General features: G+C 45.5%; 1 protein-coding gene and 1 long non-coding RNA gene across 4 annotated transcripts in view; both read right to left on the bottom strand.

Moving 5' to 3' along the window:
• Window positions 1-20,110, bottom strand: part of LOC310669768 — a 571,559-nt gene that overhangs the window by 350,573 nt on the left and 200,876 nt on the right. The window lies entirely within an intron of this gene.
• Window positions 1-20,110, bottom strand: part of AR (androgen receptor) — a 214,015-nt gene that overhangs the window by 166,636 nt on the left and 27,269 nt on the right. Inside the window, exon 1 of one of the 3 annotated variants that reach the window (XM_083423584.1) lies at window positions 3,688-3,866. The exons of the other annotated variants lie outside the window; for them this stretch is intronic. Coding sequence (XP_083279710.1) covers window positions 3,688-3,851 — 164 coding nt within the window. The 5' untranslated portion in view covers window positions 3,852-3,866. Of the gene's footprint in view, window positions 1-3,687; window positions 3,867-20,110 lie in introns of those variants that run through there. 3 annotated transcript variants of the gene reach the window in all.

The following is a 20,110-nucleotide window of genomic DNA, read 5'->3' as shown; positions in this document are numbered from 1 at the left end:
ATCAACCTCTACATCAGCCTCTACACCTAGAAGCAAATTCATGTTAGTGACCTTTCAAGCACTGTGACAAGCTAGAGCTTTGGGTACAAAAAGTACCCAAAGACACTGCATTTCTGAGATATTTTTATGTTTGTCATCCCTCAAGGAAAAGCAGAATTTCCTTCCAAAATTCTCCATCATCACTGTGGGGCCCTAGGATCTCAGGGTCTTAGCATGCCAAGAGCTTAACATGAGTCAACAGTGTCATGCAGCAGCAATAAAAAGCTAGTGTGGTGACAGGCTGCATCAACAGAAGTCAAGTGTCCAGATCAAAGGAAGTCATGGTATCATTTATTCTGCCTTGGGTAGACCCCACCGGTCTACCCCACCGGAGGTCCTGTTTTCTGGGCATTACAATTTAAGAAGAGAATTGACCACTTGGAACACAGAATCATAGAATGTGCAGAGGAGGGCAACCAAGATGATCAAGGGTTTGGGAACCAAGCCTTAGGAGGAATGGTTGAGGGAGTTGGGTATCTTTAACTTTGAAAAGAGGAGACTGAGAGGAAATATGATCTTCAAATATCTGAAGGGTTTTCATGTGGAAGGTGGGGCAAGCTTGTTTTCTGGAGGGTAGGACTCAAACCAACAAATTCAAGGTACAAGAAAGGAGATTCTGACTAAACATGAGGAAGAACTTTATGGTGGTAAGAGCCATTTGACAGTGGAACAGACTCTCACGAGAGGTGGTGGACTCTCCTTCCTTGGAGATTTTTAAACTTGTTGAGTCCAGAACTAGACACAGTTGTTTAAGGACAAGATAGCCTGTAGCAAGCTGGTGCCCCCACCCCCACCCCAGATTCTTTGTACTACAGCTCCCAGCGTCAAACAGCTATGCTGGCTGGGGGCTGGTGGGCTCTGGAATCCAAAAACATGGAGGGCATCAGATTGGGAAAGGCTGCAGCAGGCTGTACAAGGGCAAACAAAGCCAACTCATTTCTGTCCCTGAACTCACCTCTCCATGAGGCAATGTATATGTGTAAATTCTCTCTCTTTACACCAATCTGCAGGAGCTAGAGAGTGTGAGAATTCTCATCCCACGACACTCCTGGGATTGCTTGTCCCTAGTGCGAGAAAGGAAACAGTTGGCTGAGACCTGAGGTTTATAATTAATATCTACCAGTGCCCTTTCCTGACCAAATAAAAAGGCAATTAGGAGGAGAATCTAATCAAAAACTGCTTGGCTTAAAAAAAAAAAATCCTTGTAACCCAATGTTTGCTCACATTTATTGAAAAATGTATTACCCACAATAGAAACTGTAAACTGCCTTTTGCAATTTGAAAGCTGCCCGTCTTCCAAATCTCATTCCAGTCAGCTGGGGGTAGGGGTCAGGAATAGGATAGTTTCACACATTCATGCAAACAGAAAAAAGGTGGGCAGATTCTCATTTTGTGATTTAGCTCACGAAAGACCCATCCCAGGCTTCAGAAAGCTACAGCGGCCTTGCCTGCTATTACGCCCTCTTGCTACTTGCAAGGATTCCTGCTCCTGTTGCTAATTGGTGATTTATTATGGTGTGGGCTTAATAGGTTTCGTGCTCATATTGTTTGAGGCTTTATGGCGGCGGCAAGCCACCTTGCAATCGTGTTTTGAAAGCAGATGGGATATGAATTGCTTATACATCAAGAAGCACAGCGCTACTACCCCCAGCCAGGCCAGCTGGGCAGGGGGCTGGAACGCCCCCTGCCAATGCGGGAAATGGCTCCTGCTCACAACTCCTCCCCTCTGTAAGGAGGAGAGGCTGTCAAGATTCTAGTCCTTACGGTTTTAAAAAGAAAAGGAGCTGAATGAAATGGGAAGCTGCCTAATATTGAATCAAACCAAAAAATATTGAATCTCTACCTTAGCACTGTGGGACGCGGGTGGCGCTGTGGGTAAAACCTCAGCGCCTAGGACTTGCCGATCGCATGGTCGGCGGTTCGAATCCCCGCGGCGGGGTGCGCTCCCGTCGTTCGGTCCCAGCGCCTGCTAACCTAGCAGTTCGAAAGCACCCCCGGGTGCAGGTAGATAAATAGGGACCGCTTACCAGCGGGAAGGTAAACGGCGTTCCGTGTGCTGCGCTGGCTCGCCAGATGCAGCTTGTCACGCTGGCCACGTGACCCGGAAGTGTCTTCGGACAGCGCTGGCTCCCGGCCTATAGAGTGAGATGAGCGCACAACCCTAGAGTCTGGCAAGACTGGCCTGTACGGGCAGGGGTACCTTTACCTTAGCACTGTCTGTCCCGGCTGGCAGCAGCTCTCCAGGATTTCAGTCAACGTTTCAGGCCCACAGACAGCATGCTCACCCCTCCACTCAGTTTTACACTGTGAATTTTAATTCTTAAACCATCTTTGAAAGGCGAGAGAGGAGACAGCAAACAGCTGAAAGGTTCCAGTGGTAGCAGCAACATGCAGCACTTTGAATTCTTCCAAGCAAACACAACATGTGTCTGCGGACCTTGCTTCAGCCTGATAAATCAAGTGCTGTTAGATGCATGCCACAAATATGGGGTGGAGGAGAAGGCTGGCAGGAGGTGAGATTTAAGCATCGTAAACAAGCAGTAGTGTAGCAGGGGGGCAAAATCATGAGAGGCACAACCAGCCGCCTCCACAACAGGCTCCCTGCTGTGCTCCTCCCGTCTTCCAGAGATGTGGGAGGCAGTCCACACCCGGGCTGGGCCTTCGCCCTTTGGGGCTGGGTGGTGCCTCCTTTTCCTTGGATGTCTGCCTGGGCTGGCCGAGAGGCGAGGGCTTGCTCAGCCAGCATGGGTGCTCATTGGTCTGCCCTCCATACCTGCACCTTGCTACTGACTGCTACCGGTGTGCTGCCTGGCGTGGCCAAGAGGGAGGGAGCAGGAATGTACTGCCACTGCCACTGCCCACCAAGTAGGGAGGGAGGCAGGAAAGTGCCTGAGAGGGGAAGGCCCCACCCCTGGCATGCACCCCAGCTTCCCACTTGCCCTGCCCCAGGTGCTGGCAATTCATGCTACACAACTGTAACCAAGCAATATGTGTCAGTGGGGGTCAATGGAGTCAACATGATATACAGTGGTACCTCAAGCTAAGTACTTAATTCATTCCGGAGGTCCGTTCTTAACCTGAAACTGTTCTTAACCTGAAGCACCACTTTAGCTAATGGGGCCTCCTGCTGCTGCCGCGCCGCCGGAGCCCGATTTCTTTTCTCATCCTGAAGCAAACTTCTTAACACGAGGTACTATTTCTGGGTTAGCGGAGTCTGTAACTTGAAGCGTATGTAACCTGAAGCATATGTAACCCCAGGCACCACTGTAGTGGGTAGAGTATCACACTAGGACTTGGGAGAAACCAGTTTTCTAATCCCCACTGAAGCTCATTCACAGCCTAAGGTACTAAAATTCTAAGAAGCAGGATGTGGGAAATTCACACCATCACGTTCTGCTCCTCGCTTTCCCATGACAATCCTGAGAGATCCCTTCTCCTCCTGTCCCAAACACAGCTAATTTGAGGCAATTAAATTCCAATGTGAGCTGGTAACTAGTAATGCCAAAATAAACAGTGCACGCTTGACTTTTAAGCCTGATGTGATGAAATGCCTTTGAATAAATAGGAGCAAAACGAGGCAGGGGGGGAACAGAATGAAAACAGAAAGTGCACTTCCCTGCTGGGTTTATCTGGTGTAGAATTACCCACCCACCACAAGTCATGGGGAGAAAAGGTTGTTTCACAGCAGCGAGAATCAGAGCAGTCTCGACTGCATCGTGGTGAAGTTTGTGGGCAAAGGTACAGCTGCCATGGCAAGAAGGCCTACAGGTGGCTCCATAGACCAGGTGGAGCTTTGTGTAAGGGCAACCCATTCACTCTGACTAACTGATTAAGCAGAAATGTGTGAGCAGCAAGCTTTGTGCATGTGGACCTGCTTCCATCAAAGTGAGTGGGTTGGGCCCTCCAGTTAACAGCACCCTGTTTGTGCAATAAGGGAGTGCCTTTGGAACTCACTTGCTTTGTTCATCCATTGGCTGGTGAAAACCTTCTTATTCCAACAGGCTTTGGGGAACTGCCGGTTTTTAATGAGGGGGGTGGCTTTATGGTAATGAGTCCCTATATAGGAAAAAGGCATGGTACAGTAATAATAGCATTACTATAGTATAGTACTATTAGTAAACCGTGTCTTTTACCTGCAGGAAATAATAATTAAAAAATATATATTTATTTTTATCCCACCTTTCCCCCACACTGCAGTTTAAAGCAGCTGACGCAATTTTAAACAAACACCGATAAAATACAAAAAGCTAAAAAGATATAAAACATAATAGTTTAAAAGTAACTGAACTCTAATCAAATTAAAACAATAAAGTATAAAGCAAGTCTATTAAAATGCACATAACATCACAGCACCAACTCTTTCATTAAAAGCAGCCAATTCCCAAAGTCCTGTCAGAATAAAACGGTCTTCACCAGCTGGCACAAGGACAGCCAGGAAGGAGCAAGTCTGGCTTCTTTAAGAAGGGAGTTCCTAAGTTGCCACGGAGCAGCCACGAAGAAGGCTCTGTCCCACATCCTCACCAATTGTGCCTGTGAGGGGAGGGGGTGGGACAGAGAGAAAGGCCTCCTCCAAAGATTTCAAAGCTCAGGCAGATTCATATGAGGGAATACAGTTTTCCAGAGTCCTGACCTAAGCCTCTTAGGGCTTTATAGCTCATAACCAGCCCTTTAAATTGCAGCAAGGGAGTCATCTACTTCCTATAACCAGCCAAAGTCAACAGTCTGGCTGCAGCTCTCTGAGCCAGATGGAGTTCCTAGGCACTTTTCAAAGGCAGTGTTACAGTAGTTGAGAAGGTATGTTGCTGGATTTGGAGCAGAAATTTACTATTTGCTAGGCAATGGGCAGATAATTCCCTTATTTATCAATGCACGTGCACACGTTAGGATTCCCCAAGCAACTGAAAACTGGGGGACACACTTCTTTATATTAAATAGGAGGGTGTACTTAGAAATGTAGGGTGCTGCCTTCACACCATGGCTCCGTGAAGCCCAATGACCAGCAGAAGCTCTCCAGGGAAAAGACTGAGATGTGATATGCTGCCCACCTTATCTGAAGGGCTGTCCCATGGAAAACAGAGCAAGCTTGTGTTCTTCTACCCCACAAGGCAGGACTCAAACCAATGGGTTCAAATGGCAAGAAAGAAGATTCTAACTAAACATCAGGAAGAAATTTCTGATGGTAAGAGCCATTCAACAATGGAACAGACTGCCTCAAAAGGCGGTGGACTCTCCTTCATTGGAGGTTTTTAAACAGGTTGGATGGCTACCTATCAGGGATGCTTTAGCTGTAATTCCTGCATTGCAGGGAGTTGGACTATGGTTACTAGAATTTTTTCAAGGAATCCGTGGACACTTTTTTTGGGGGGGGGGGGAATTTCATGCTTTATTTTAGGAAAGGGTTGCCCAGAGTTCTTGACCTTTTTTTTAGGGGGGGGACCCCAAAGTTGTCGGTCGCACACCTCAACACAAGGCAGGCAGAGAAGCCCATCTACAAACACACAAACACCAAAAAAAGAGGTTGGTGGGTGGGGGGGAGAGAGGTTGAGTAAAGGCGCTTGCTGGTCTTGGGAAAACACGCATTAAAACACACACACAAGGCACCGGCTTCCCAAAACCGGGAGACCACTGGAGGGCGAGTGCAGATTTTGTCCGGGGACAGATTGGTGAATCCGGGGACTGTCCCCGGGAACCCTAAGTTGGACTAAATGACCATTAGGAAGCCTTCCAATTCTGTGTTTCAGAAATGAGTCTTCCCAGCCCTACTGATACGGAAATGAATGGACCTGGAAGCTCTGGGTACCAATTGTACACAGAACTAAAATAGTTATGGCACCAGCTCCGCCTTAAGAGCATAAGCACATAAGAACAACCAGCCGGATCAGGCCAATGGCCTACCTTGTCCAGCATCCAATTCTCACAGGAGCCAATCAGATGCCCATGGGAAACCAGCGAGCAGGATCCGACCACAAGTGCACTCTCTCCTCCTGTGGTTTTCAGCAATTATACTTGAATCATAGAATCATAGAATCATAGAATCATAGAGTTGGAAGAGACCACAAGGGTCATCGAGTCCAACCCCCTGCCAAGCAGGAAACACCATCAGAGCACTCCTGACATATGGTTGTCAAGCCTCTGCTTAAAGACCTCCAAAGAAGGAGACTCCACCACACTCCTTGGCAGCAAATTCCACTGTCGAACAGCTCTTACTGTCAGGAAGTTCTTCCTAATGTTTAGGTGGAATCTTCTTTCTTGTAGTTTGTATCCATTGCTCCGTGTCCGCTTCTCTGGAGCAGCAGAAAACAACCTTTCTCCCTCCTCTATGTGACATCCTTTTATATATTTGAACATGGCTATCATATCACCCCTTAACCTCCTCTTCTCCAGGCTAAACATGCAGGCTTGAAGATGCAAGCCTACAGCAGAAACTCTTGCAGAGACAGATAGCCTTTCTCCAAAAGCTGTTTGTGCACTAGGAGCAACCGATTGATCTGATAATACATACCTGATGAAAACACAGCAGAACAACCAGTCCTCAATGAAGGGAGCTGAGCAAGATGAGGACAGCAAATCACGCAGAGATGCAGCATAGCTCTTGCAACACATCTCACTCTTTTGGGAAGCTAATGAGGACCCTTAAGAGGCCAGCCAAGGTCTTACAAATAAACTTGTCTTACTAGCTCAGCAACATAATCCTCTATTAGATTCTAACCATCACTGGGCACAACACCCAGGAAATTGAAAAGGATTCAGGACATCATCTATACTGACCCCATCAAACAATAATTTTTGTTTAATAGGAGCACTTAGCTATTTAATTATTATTTTTTCTCTTTTCTGAGGCATGCCAGCAGTTCTCTCATGAGAACTAGTTTGGGAATTGTTAGCAAACAATATTTTCCACTGTTATATTCTTCCCACAGAAAAATGTTCTCCTTTTAGAAATGCATTGTTTCATAAAATTAGTAACCATCAGTAAACACAGTTCAAGTCAAATTGAGTAACTGGGATCTAAAAATACCATTTGCAATTAAACTTTTAAACTTCCCCCTCACCCAGCAGACTATCCGCAGGAAGCACATATTACTTAAGAAGACGGCTTTCTGCACCTTCCATTTTCCTACTGAAACCTAAATAACTTCAAGGAGAAGTTACACACTATTGAGTAGCCCATCTTAAAATATTTACAAGCATCCCAAACACAAATAATTTCAAAGCAGAGCTTTGAATTTCTTTGTACATAACATTAAGTGCAATTTATCGATTTCCCCCTGCACCCCCCATGTCAGATGTTTCCCACCTCTTCTGGCTGTTGGAAAACCTTTTGAAATATTTATACAGTTTGTAAAACATTCATTTTTATAGTGTTTTAAATTTGAGTTTTAAATATAAGGTCAAAGGAACTTGATAAATCATATCCCTAGTGATTGAAGGCAGAAGAATATTCAGATCCAACATTTTCTGTGTGAAACACGTGAAACACGTACGATGATTGATTGCGTTTATACCACATATTCCCCCTCCCCCCAAAGAGTACAATGTAGTGTACGTGGTTCTTCTCATTTAATTCTCACAGCAACCCTATGAGGTGGGTTAGGCTGGGAGAAAGCAGTGACTAGTCGAAAGTCACCCAGTGAGATTCATGGCTGAAACTCTCCTAGGTCCTAGTCCGACAATCTAACCACCACTCCACTGCTTTGTGGTGCTTCCAGTCCTACTTGGATGGATGTTTCCAGAGGGTGATGCCTGGGGAGTGTTCTGTGGCCCCGTGGAGCCTTCAATGTGGGGTTCTTCTGGGTTCGATTTTATGCTATTTAAACATCTACATGAGACCGCTGTGTGGAGTTATCCAGAAGTTTGGAGTACATTGTCATCAATATGCTGATGACACACAGCTCTACCTCTCCTTTACATCTGCAGGTGTGGCAGCAGATGTGCTGGACCACTGTCTTGGCTCAGTAATGGACTGGAAGAGATCCAACAAACTGAAGCTCAATCCAGATAAAACTGGGGAACTGTTAGCGGCCTGTTCTAGACTGAGTGGCTGGGAGGTTACCTGCTCTGGATGGTATAATAACTAACTAACTAAAAAAATAATCAATCAATCCCATGTCATGATAAAGTTTGAGGTGCACCTGGAGATACCTGCTTAGGTAAAACTCCTGAGATTGTTTAGGGGGAAACCAAGGAGTCGGTCAAGATAGTAAGGAAAAAAATGTCCAAATTTAATAACAGAAAGCTTTGAGCTTAATAGTAATTAAGTTGAGCATAATAATAATAATCAAGGTTGAGCAAGTAAAGTTGTTATGGTGTGGCCAGACATTTGTTTACTCAACCACCACCCTAATAATAGGGCTAATAATAGTAGGCTGGAAAATGACCTGGGTTTTGGATTAGTGCCCATTTTGTGGAGGTGCCGATTCCATTCCACATGAAAGAAGTAATGAGACCACTCCGAGACAATTGCAAGAGACAGCATGGTTAGAGTGTCAGGCTAGGACCTAGGAGACCAAGATTCAATTTCCCACTTGGCTATGCTCACTGGGTGTGACCTTGAATAGTCACTGCCTCTGAGCCTAACCTACCACTAGGCTCTCTCCATTGCTCCCAGCAAACGTCTACACAAAACTGCTGTAAGGTATCACTTGGGGGTGGGGAGGTCCCATCATAATGCTGATGACATCCAGCTCTCTCCCCTTTTAGCATCAGACCCAGATGTAGCAGTGCTGGATCAGGGCCTGCAACCAATAAACAGATGACTAATGTCCAGAAACCCAACAGTGACACGCCAGAGATTCTGCAGGTGGGTGGTTTGTTTGCTCAGAGAGACGTCGTTCTGAATGGGGTTCAGCTACTCCCTCCTGGATCAAGTCCACAGCCTGGGGGTTCAAATCCTCCTCCCCTCAGCCATGAAGCTTGCTGGGTGTGTCCTTGCCTCTCAGTCTAACCCACTGGGCAGGAGGGGCGTGTTATGAGGTTTGTTATGAGGATAAAACGGGGGGGGGGGCTATTTATGCCATCTTGAGCTGTTTGCAGAAAAGAATGGTGTATTAATGCCATAAATAAAATTTAATAAATAAATGCAGAACCCCAACACCAAGCCCTGGTCACAGCATCTCATCTCTCAGCGGTATAAAGCACGTCCCTGAATGCTACCCCCCAAATTCCTCTGTTACTGACTTTTGAGGCAGAAGGGACGAAAGATTGCCAAGGCAAGTCTAGAACTATTTCTTTCTAGAAGCTTTTGATGATAATAATGATGATGCTGCTGATGATAATTTATTATTTATATCCCGTCCATCTGTATGGGTTTCCCCAGCCACTCTTGGCGGCTTCCAACAAAGATAAAAAAATACATTAAAACATCAGTCATTAAAAACTTCCCTAAACAGGGCTGCCTTCAGATGTCTTCTAAGTGTCAGATAGTTGTTTATCTCTTTGACATCTGATGGGAGAGTGTTCCACAGGGCGGGTGCCACTACCGATAAGGCCCTCTGCCTGGTTCCCTGTAACCTCACTTCTTGCAATGAGGGAACCACCAGAAGGCCCTCGGCACTGGATCTCAGTGTCTGGGCAGAACGATGGGGGTGGAGACGCTCCTTCAGGTATACTGGGCCGAAGTCATTTAGGGCTTTAAATGTCGACACCAACACTTTGAATTGTGCTCAGAAACATACTGGGAGTCAATGCAGGTCTTTCAAGACTGGTGTTATGTGGTCTCGGTGGCCGCTCCCACTCACCAGTCTGGCTGCCACATTCTGGATTAGTTGGTAGTTTCCGGGTCACCTTCAAAGGTAGCCCCACGTAGAGCACATGGCAGTAGTCCAGGCAGGAGATAACTAGAGCATGCACCACTCTGGCGAGACAGTCCGCGGGCAGGTAGGGTCTCAGCCTGCGTACCAGGTGGAGCTGGTAGACAGCTGTCCTGGAAACAGAATTGACCTGCGCCTCCATGGACAGCTGTGAGTCCAAAATGACTCCCAGGCTGTGTACCTGGTCCTTCAGGGGCACAGTTGCCCCATTCAGGACCAGGGAGTCCCGCATCTCCACCCACCCTCTGTTCCCCAAAAAGAGTACTTCTGTCTTGTCAGGATTCAACCTCAATCCATTAGTTGCCATCCATCCTCCAACTGCCTCCAGACACTCACACAGCACCTTCACCGCCTTCACTCATTCCGATTTGAAAGAGAGGTAGAGCTGGGTGTCATCTGCATACTGGTGACCACCCAGCCCCAACCCCTGATGATCTCTCCCAGAGGCTTCATATAGATGTTGAAAAGCATGGTGGAGAGGATGGAACCCTGAGGCACCCCACAAGCGAGAGCCCAGAGGTCTGAACACTCATCCCCCAACACCACTTTCTGGACACGGCCCAGGAGGAAGGAGCGGAGCCACTGTATAACAGTGCCCCCAGCTCCTCTAGACGGTCCAGAAGGATGCTATGGTCGATGGTGTCAAAGGCCGCTGAGAGATCCAGCATAACTAGGAAACAGCAAGCTATCTTAAGAGGTTTCTCACACCTACAACCATTCATCCTGCATACTTTATGCACTAAGTTTCACGCACTTGCACAACAAACAAAACAAATTGATTTACGAAGGGGGGGGGGGGAGGAGACATTTTTTATTTTTAAAAAACATTTTAAGAGTTCCATTACTTACTTTACAACATCAGGCTGTAAATTCTGCCTGGCTAGAGAGACCAGAGGAAAGATCATGAAGTCCAGGATGTTTATGAAGGGCATAAATAAGGAATGACAGCTGGTCCTTAATGAACAAGCAGTAAATTTCTGTAGGAAATGAAATCCCACTGTCTTAAATTTTGTTTCAACACCTGTCAATTTCCTTGTTAACCACAAGCACACTGAAGCCTTGCAAACCTGAACTGACTCATTCTGACATTATTAACGTCAAGCATGTTTTGAATATGCTTCCTAGAAATCCTACTAGCCCCCAAGTGGAATGACAGCCACAAGGTCAGGTGGAATGCAATGAATTTCAGTAGGGACAAATGTAAGGTTCTGTACTTAGGCAGGTTTAATCACCTGCATCAATACAAGATGGGGATCATGTGGCTTGCCAGTAGGGCATGTAGAAAGGATCTAGGAGCCTTAGTAGACCACGGTCTTAACATGAGCTAACAGCATAATGCAGCAGCAAAAAGCTAATATTTTTCTAGGCTGAATCAACATAATTCATAGTCCCATTCATAGTCATGCTACTACTCTATTCTGCCTCGGTTAGACAACATCTGGGTCCAGTTCTGGGCACAACGATTAGAGAAGGATATTGGCAAGCTGGAATGTGCACCGAGGAGAGCTGCCCTCAAGGGTCTGGAAAACAGTTTTTGATGAACAGTTGAGGGGGTTGCATATCTTTAGCCTGGAAAAGAGGAGACTGAGATATCTGAAGGGCTGTCACAAGGAAGATGAAACAAGCTTGTTTCCTTCTGTTCTGGAGGATAGAACCCAAGTCAATGGCTTCAAGTGACAAGAAAGGAGGTCTTCCTTGCAATGCGGTGGATGCCCTTGGAGGTTTTTAAGCAGAGGTTGGATAGCCAACTGTCATGGATGCTTCAATGGAGATTCCTGCATTGCAGGGGGTTGGACTAACTGCTCCTCAGTTTCCCTTCTAACTCTGCAATTTTGTGATTCTATGATTCCATGGTGGAAACGCAAACCTGTGCAATTATTTTGAAAAACAGCCTTTGAAGAAGTTTCTTCTGTTACGGGACAGGTAATCCGAAGCTAGCTTTATTTAATCTGATGACTACAAGAATTAGCTTCTAAAGTACATACTAATCCTCTTCATGCCCACAGCTACAAATATACTGGAAAGAGATTATAAAGGGCTCAGCCACACTTACCTTTCCTTCGAGCTCTCCACACACAGTGTGCACTTTAAAGTTCCATGTCTGAGAAGGGTTGTGGTTTTTTTTTGTCCCAGAGCTTTCTACACAAAAAACTTGGCTCTTTAAAGCTGAATCAGAGCAAACAGCAATCCACTGAAAGCCCCAATTACCATTTGTTGTGCTTCAGTTTAAAGATTGTGTTTTCGTGGGGAGCTCTGTGGTAAAAAAACCCCCAGAAAAACATGGACACAGATCTTTAAATTGTGGACCCGTGCATGGAAAGAGCACTGAACCTGGGTAAACCCTAACTTAACTCTGAAGGAGTGGCGGGATAGTCTATGGAATACAGTCAATATGGAGAAAGTAAGGGAGCATATTGCATTGCTCTGGAACACAAAGACTAAATATGGTCATCTGACCTCAAAAAGGAAACTGTAGAGGTTGGGAAAGGTTCAGAAAAAGGCAACCAAAATTATTGCAGGGGTGGAGTGACTCCCCTATGAAGAACGGTTGCAGAGTTTGGGACTTTTTAGTTTACAGAAAAGGCAAGGAAGAGGTGATAGAAGTTTGTAAAATGATGCATGGAATAAAATAAAGCACTGCATGAGAACTTGTGGCCATCCAATGAAGCTTAATGTTGGAAGATTCAGGGTGGAGAAAATACTTCTTCATACAGCACATATTCGAACTATGGAACTTAATCCTTCAGGAGGCCGCATGGCCACCAACTTGGGTGGCTTTAAAAGAGGGTTAGGCAAATTCATGGAGTAGAGGGCTATTGACTGCTACTAGCCAGGAGAGTTATGCTCTGCCTCCACAGCTGGAGGCAGCTATGTTTCTGAATACCAGTTGCTGGAAACCACAGGACAGGAGAGGGCTACTCATGCTCAGGTCCTGCTTGCTGGCTTTCCATAGGCAACTGTTCAGCCACTGTGAGAAGAGGATGCTGTGCTAGATGGGGCCCTGGCCTGACCCCACAGGCTCTTCTTCTGTTCTTATGATTTCAATAATGGAATGTGTTTATTCAGTGCAATGGATAAAGCTCTCCACACCAGCTCCACCTGTGAGCTGTGGCTCACCCTAGGGCAACCTGTTATGATGGAGAGCAGAAGACCCCTAAATTGATGCAAATCATTTCATTTACAAACTTAGTTATTGTTTGACAGTGGGCTTATGCAGGGTGGGCTTGTGTGCACTCCGCCAATGCACATGGGGGGGGGCGGGGTTCAGGCAAAATAGTCACCACCTGCATGTCTTTTTAGAATGTGGAAAGAGAAAAGTTAATAGGAAGAGTATTGGCCAGGCTTCTCCCAAGAGCCTCAAAAGCTTTTGTTAAAAATAAAAAAGTGGGGGAGAAGGAAAAGGGTAATTTGTCCTAGATGATGGATTTACTAGACTGGTAAACAGCTGGTCATTTGGTGTCCTCTGGAAAGCATGAATTACCTCCAGAAAGGGAGGTTCATAAGGGAGTTGGTATGTTTAGCCTGGAGAAGGGGCTAAAGGGCTAGCACAAGGAATATGGAGCAAGCTTGCTTCTGCATGCTCCAGAGGTCAGGAGATTCAAACAACAAGAAAGGAGATTCTGACTAAACATTAGGCAGAACATTCTGAGCGTAAGAGCCATTTGGCAGGGGATAAGACTCCTTCGGAAGATGGTAGACTCTCCTTCATTGGAGGTTTCTAAGCATAGGTTGGGTGGCCATCTGCCAGGAATTTTTTTCAATGTGATACTTACATTATGGAGGGTTGGGCTGGATGACACCTGGGGATCCCTTCCAACTCTATAATTCTGTGAATGTAAACTGAAGGAGAATGGGCTTTGCTCCTTTTTCTTTTTTCCTTTCTGCGCCACAAACAATTGCAACTGTTTACACAAGTGAAAGTGAGCAGAGCCCTGGAGAGAAGTCTCACCTGAAGCCAAGTAAGCCCAAGTGCAGTAGTAACATCATTTCCCCATTGCCTTAATCAGGAGAGTGAAAGACAACGAAGAGGAGGTAGCCTTGATCGCATCCCCTTGGCCTTCTGGGGTTTAATCTTTCTATCCTGCTTTCGCCAAGTTCAAGGGAAAGATCAGCAACGACCTTAACTGTGATTAATGCTAATGCTTTTGCTTAGCCAGGCTAGGAAGGAAGCAGCATTAAATCTGCACCAGTCATGATCTCTTAAACTCATCTCTCTAATCAGAAGTAAGATTATAATACCCCCTGTCTTATAGGGTTGCAGTAAAAGGATTACCTAAGATAAAGGAGTCGGAAGCATTTTGCAGTAATGGAAAGGCCTTACAAGCAATTGTTCTTGTAAGGAGCATGCTCACAAGCCGGTCTTTTAAGAAGAGTTTGCTGGATCAGGCCAGTGGCCCATCTGGTCCAGCATCCTATTCTTCTCACAGCCAGATACCCCAATGGGATGCCCACAAGCAGAATTTGAGCACAAGAGCACTCTACCCTTCTGCAGATCCAAGCAACTGATACTCAGAAGCATTGCTGCTTCCGACCATGGAAGGCTAAGCACAGCCACTGGGGCCAGCAGCCAATGACAGCTCTTTCCTCTATTTTAATTTTAAAAGCCATTCAGGTGTGCTGTGTGAAGAAGTCCTTCCTTTTACCTGTCCTGTATCTTCCAGCACTTAGCTTCAAGCTTGCATGTTAGGAAAAGGGGGGACGGACCTTTCTCCATTCATTTTCTCAAATTCCCAGACACTGCACACTTTTCCTTAAAGGGGAGTTGCTCCACCCTCCCGATCTCCAGCCTGAGATAGAGCTGTGCAGCTAACCAAGGACTGAGCACAGCATTATGCCTCCAGCACAGAGCAAGTTCAAATGAATCACATGAGATCCACATTAGGCTGACAATAGATTGCAGCTTTTACGGGTACTGATTTTTTGGGAGTCACAAACACTTTTAATCTCATCCCATTTTTTCCTCTGCGCAAACAGATTTTGAAATGGCTGGGGGGTGAGGTTAAACAAAAATCCTCCCACGCCTGCTTGGCAAGAGATAGAACTAGAATGAGGTTCCAGAATTGGGCAGATGAAACTGCCATTTTCTCCAACCTTAAATTTGATTCTCCATATTTCTATATCAGTTGTTGTTGCTGCTGCTGTTGTTGTTGAAGTCCTCGTGAAAAATGGTATGCCGTTTGGTGGGACTTTATCTCACATGCAACAAATAAAGACCTGCAGGACTTCCTCTCCATGGTATGGTATGAAATTTGGCTGTCCTAATGGTCTTAAGCATTCTACCTACTTGATATTGGAATCATAGAATTGTAGATTTTGAAGGGGCCCCTGAGGCTCATCTAGTCCCACCTAATATTAAGTTGCTCCTAGATATACTGCACTCCTTTTCTGTTCCTCTACTTTCTTCTTGTATTGATTTGTTTTGATTTACTTCAATAAAACCTTTTCAGAAAGAAAGGCCTTGTGAAAATTCATCAGATTTCTCCTAACACACACATTTTTGTATGCAAGGGTGCCCAAGACACAATACTCCATAAAGCAGTTTTCTATACTAAATGCACGCTATGGGTTATTTTCACTAATAGATGCTTTTCTTTTTGAAAGATCACTTGGCTGAAGAAACGCAAAAACTGGAAAAGTACACACAGCTTAAATGTTTTCTTTAATTCATTGCTCCAGAAAGTGCAGATAAGGGAGATCCATCCCATGCTCCAAACCACAAGCAGAGCCCCTCCCTCCACCCCCGTCAAACTGTCTCCACTTCTCTAATAAAATAAAATAAAGGCAACTCCCTATTTACATGCAATCTATTTGCATATGACCCCCCTGGGGCTTTTCCCTCCTACAAAAAGCAGCTAGGGAGGTGATAACATCTAGAGCAGAGGAGGTGGCAGGTGGGCAGCTAACCAACTGATGGGATATTCTCTTTTATCTGTGGTGAGGATGGGAACCAGACATCGGCCTTGAACAAGAATGTGCCCAGAAGAGCTTTTAGTGCTTGCTTTTTGCAAGAAAAGCGCTTTACTGGAACAGCTACATGAGAAGATGGATTTGATGACTGTTGCAGTCAGCAATCTTGGGCAAACAGTGAATACCTATATAGGAACCACTCAAGAACCAACCCAGGAATTTGCTTTGATAGGGCAAGGTGTGCAGAAGACAAAGGAGGAGGTTGTTGCTGAACCTCAAGTAATAGAAAAGGAGAGAGCCGCAGCCTTGCAGGAACATAAGTTGTCTCTGATGACTGAACCTGGAGAAAGTCAGATTTGGAGTGATGGAGTACTGTTCAGTTTGGAGATGGGAAGTTGGATAGATCCCCCTATGCAGGGATGTTTTGACTTTTGGGATCTGGTTTCGGGCCAGGGGAAGTTTGGAGTTGTGGGGGCCCTTAACCTTGGAGGGACTTTGAAACATGCCCTCAAATACTTTTTGGATTTTAGTGCTGACTATGGAGAATGGGCTGACCTGCCGAGAAGGCATAAAGATATTGTAAAGTTGGAGTCTCAGTGAGAAAGGAAGGAAATTAAGAATAAGATCAGCAGAAGACAAAGTAAAGTGCAGGTATAAACATGAAGAAGACCTGCAGAAGGGACATGGGAAAGACTTAAGAGCCTCAGATATAAGGTCACCAGGTTGATGGACTAGATGGAAAGGATAGAAAGGACTGACAAAACCCGAGACCAGGAAGAAGAGACGATGGATGAAGATTGGAAAAAGTTTAAAAATTTATTTAGAGAATTATTGTAAAATTAATGAGTGTTAGAAAAAATGCTGGAATGAAACTATTTGGCTTTAGTAGAAATGCTATAAGGAATTATGTATAAATAAGTTTTAAGATTTAAGCTTTAGGGCTTTTTATGGTAAGATAAGGCTAAAATAAATTAAGGTAAATTATTGACAGAATATAGTGAAAGATGGAAAGGATTTGCTGAGATAATTAATAACTAGAATACAAAAAAGGGAGGTGCGAGGAGGTCGATGAAACAAGTTAACGAAAGATAAAGATTTGGGAATATTGGATTTGTTTTTAAATTTTTTGTTTGCTTTTGTTTTTGGTTTTTGATGTATTGTGTGTTCTGTTTTTTTCTCTTTTTTCTTTTTATTGACTTGTATTGTTTAATCCTTTTTTTCTTGTCTATTTTTGTTCTTCATTTTCTGTTTCTTTTTTTCTCTGTAATTTTAAAATCTTAATAAATATCATTTTAAAAAAAAATCTGTGGTGAGCAGTTTCCAACCTACAACTGCGGAGGGAAGTCAAAAGGCGAGATGCACATCCCTTCTCTCTCTCTTTTATGGACACCCTACCCAGGTGTGCATAAAAGTAGCTGGAGGAAGTGCAAATGCCATACGATGATGCTATGACAGGAAGGCATCATCAACCTATCCTCTGGTCACTTTTCTGGGCCTCTTACATGGTTGTATTACTGCAAACCTTTCAGAAATTCGGCAGCTACCTGCTCACTTCCCTCTTGCTTCTTTGGACATTCATAAAACCACAATTCCCAGGGTTCTCTCTCTCTCTCTCTCTCTCTGTGTGTGTGTGTGTGTGTGTGTGTGTGTGTGTGTATGTGTGTGTATATATATATATATATATATATATATATATATATATATAAAATTCCATCTACATTGGTACCTTGGGTTACAAACTTAATTCTTTCTGGAGATCCGTTCTTAACCCAAAACAGTTCTTAACCTGTCTGAGGTATGCTTCTGCTAATGGGGCCTCCTGCGGCTGCCGCGCTGCTGGCACGTGATTTCTGTTCTCATCCTGGAGCAAAGTTCTCAACCTAAGGTACTACTTCTGAGTTAGTGGCATTTGTAACCCGAAGTGTTTGTAACCCGAAGCGTTTGTAACCTGAGGTACCACTGCATTCCTAACCCAAAAGGTGCACATGGCTCCCTCTCCCCAAGTTTACTACAACAACCCTGTGACGTAGGTTGGGCTGAGAGCTCAGCCACATTCTATGGGAAAGACAGTAAGCGCTCAGTTCAGAAGCATTGCTGCCTGTGACCCTGGAGGCAGAGCATAGCCATCCTGAAGCCGTCTCCTTCATGAACTTGCCCAATCCTCTTTTAAAGCCTTCCAAGTTGGTGGTAGGGCTGGGCGATATATCATCCAAAACCACTTTGAAGTTCACATAGTGGTAACTGTTTCATAATATTTGAGCTGGCAATATATTGCAAATCACAATGTGTGTAAGGGTGTGTAACGCACCAGTTAAATGCTGCAGTGTTATCACCACCTAAACCTCACAATATAACCAGATTAACGTTGCAATCTACTGTACCACAATGTCTGAAATAAGGGTGGAACTATACAGAAGCACTACTTAGGGGTCTAAAACCACTCCTGTGAGAGTGGCTTAGGGGTCTAAAACAGAAAAACAACAATATTACCAATCATTACACACTCAGTTTCACCAGCAGGCAAGCCAAAATGCATCCAAGTGAGACTTTTGGTTTGGGACTTGGCTACCAAATGGTGGAATTTAGGGCAATCCAAAGTACTGTGATGAGTCATAGACATAATCTGGGATTGCCAGACTGCCAGCAGGCATGCTAGGAGGCAAAAGCAGCACTGGTAGAAACGGCTTGCCATGACCATGATACGTGTTGGCAGTAGTAGAGACAACCCGCAAGGCCTTGTGGATGGTGGCACAATCAGTGGTGGCCCGTGAGTCCTTGTGGAGGTGATGGGAGGGACAGCAGTAGCAGCTGCAGCCTGCAAAGCCTTGTAGTTGGTGGCACAAACAGTGGCGGCCTGCGGGGCCTTGTGGCGGTGAGAGAGTGGCGGCAGTAGCAGTAGTGGCCTGCAAGGAGTGATGGGGGATGACGGCAGTAGCGGCGGCCTGTAAGGCCTCACAGTGACAGCAGGAGGTGGCGGCAGTAGTGGTGGCAGCCTGCAAGGTCTCAAGGTGTGGCAGTGGAAAGTAGTGGCAGTAATGGCAATGGCCTGCAAAGTCTCATGACAGTGACAGGATGCAGCAGCAGTAACGGTGGCAGCCTGCAAGGCCTCATGGCAGAGACGAAGCGACAGCTGTGGCAGTAGAATGCAAGGCCTCACAGCAGTGACGGAAAATGGTAGCAGCAGCAATGGAAGCCTGAGAGTGGTGACGGGAGGTGGTGGCAGTAGTAGTGGTGGGTGGCCTGCGAGGCCTTGCAACACTAATGAAAAGTGACGGCAGTAATGGCAGCAGCCTGAAAAGTCTCGCCTCACGGCAGTGACAACAGGTAGCAAGGCTTTGTAGGCTGCTGATTACTTTGCCACTGCTGCCAGGCTGCTGCTGCGTCTGCCACCTAGCAGGCCTGCTGGCAGCCCCAGATTATTTGTATTCACTATGACTTATCACCGTACTTTGGATTGTCCTGAATACCACTATTTAGTAAAGGTAAAGGGGACCCCTGACCGTTAAGTCCAGTCACAAACGACTCTGGGGTTGCGGCGCTCATCTCACTTTACTGGCTGAGGGAGCTGGCGTTTGTCCGCAGACAGCTTCTGGGTCATGACTAAGCCGTTTCTAGCGAACCAGAGCAGTGCACGGAAAAGCCGTTTACCTTCCCACTGGAGCAGTACCTATTTATCTACTTACACTTGATGTGCTTTCAAACTGCTAGGTTGGCAGGAGCAGGGACCAAACAACGGGAGCTTACCCCGTTGCGGGGATTCGAACCGCCAACCTTCTGATTGGCAAGCCCTAGGATCTGTGGTTTAAACCACAATGCCAACCGCATCCCATCCACCATTTAGTAGCCAAGCCCAAAGCCAAAAGTCTTATTTGGATGCATTTAGGTTTGCCTGTTGCTGAAAGTGACCATGAGGTGATTGTTAATATCATCATTTATCAGTTTTAGACTGTTAAGTAGTGGCAATTGCCAAGACACTGTCCTGTTTGCCCCTGTGTAGTTCCTTCCTTATTTCAGATATCATGATATATCTATATATCCTGATGTTTAGCTGGTGATATTAAAAACCAGTTATTGCCCAGCCCTAGTTGGTGGCTGTCACTGCCTCCTGTGGGAGTGAGTTCCATAGTTTAACTGTGAACTGCATGATGAAGGACTTTCTTTTCTCTGCCTTAACTCCCCAAAATCAGCTTCACTGGATGTCCACCAATTTCAGTATTATGAGAAAGGAAGACTTTTCTCTGTCAGCTTTCTCCATCCCATGAAATTATACACTTACCGGTATATTCTGCCACCGCTTGCTTGCCTCTTCTGTAAACTAAAAAGACCTTCACAAGGGAGCTACTACATTCCTTTTA

The sequence above is a fragment of the Podarcis tiliguerta genome (assembly GCF_965153285.1).
Source record: "Podarcis tiliguerta genome assembly, chromosome: Z".
Taxonomy (NCBI): Eukaryota; Metazoa; Chordata; class Lepidosauria; order Squamata; family Lacertidae; genus Podarcis; species Podarcis tiliguerta.
The sequence above is the reverse complement of the archived record's forward strand: the minus strand, read 5'-3'. Positions and strand labels throughout refer to the sequence as shown.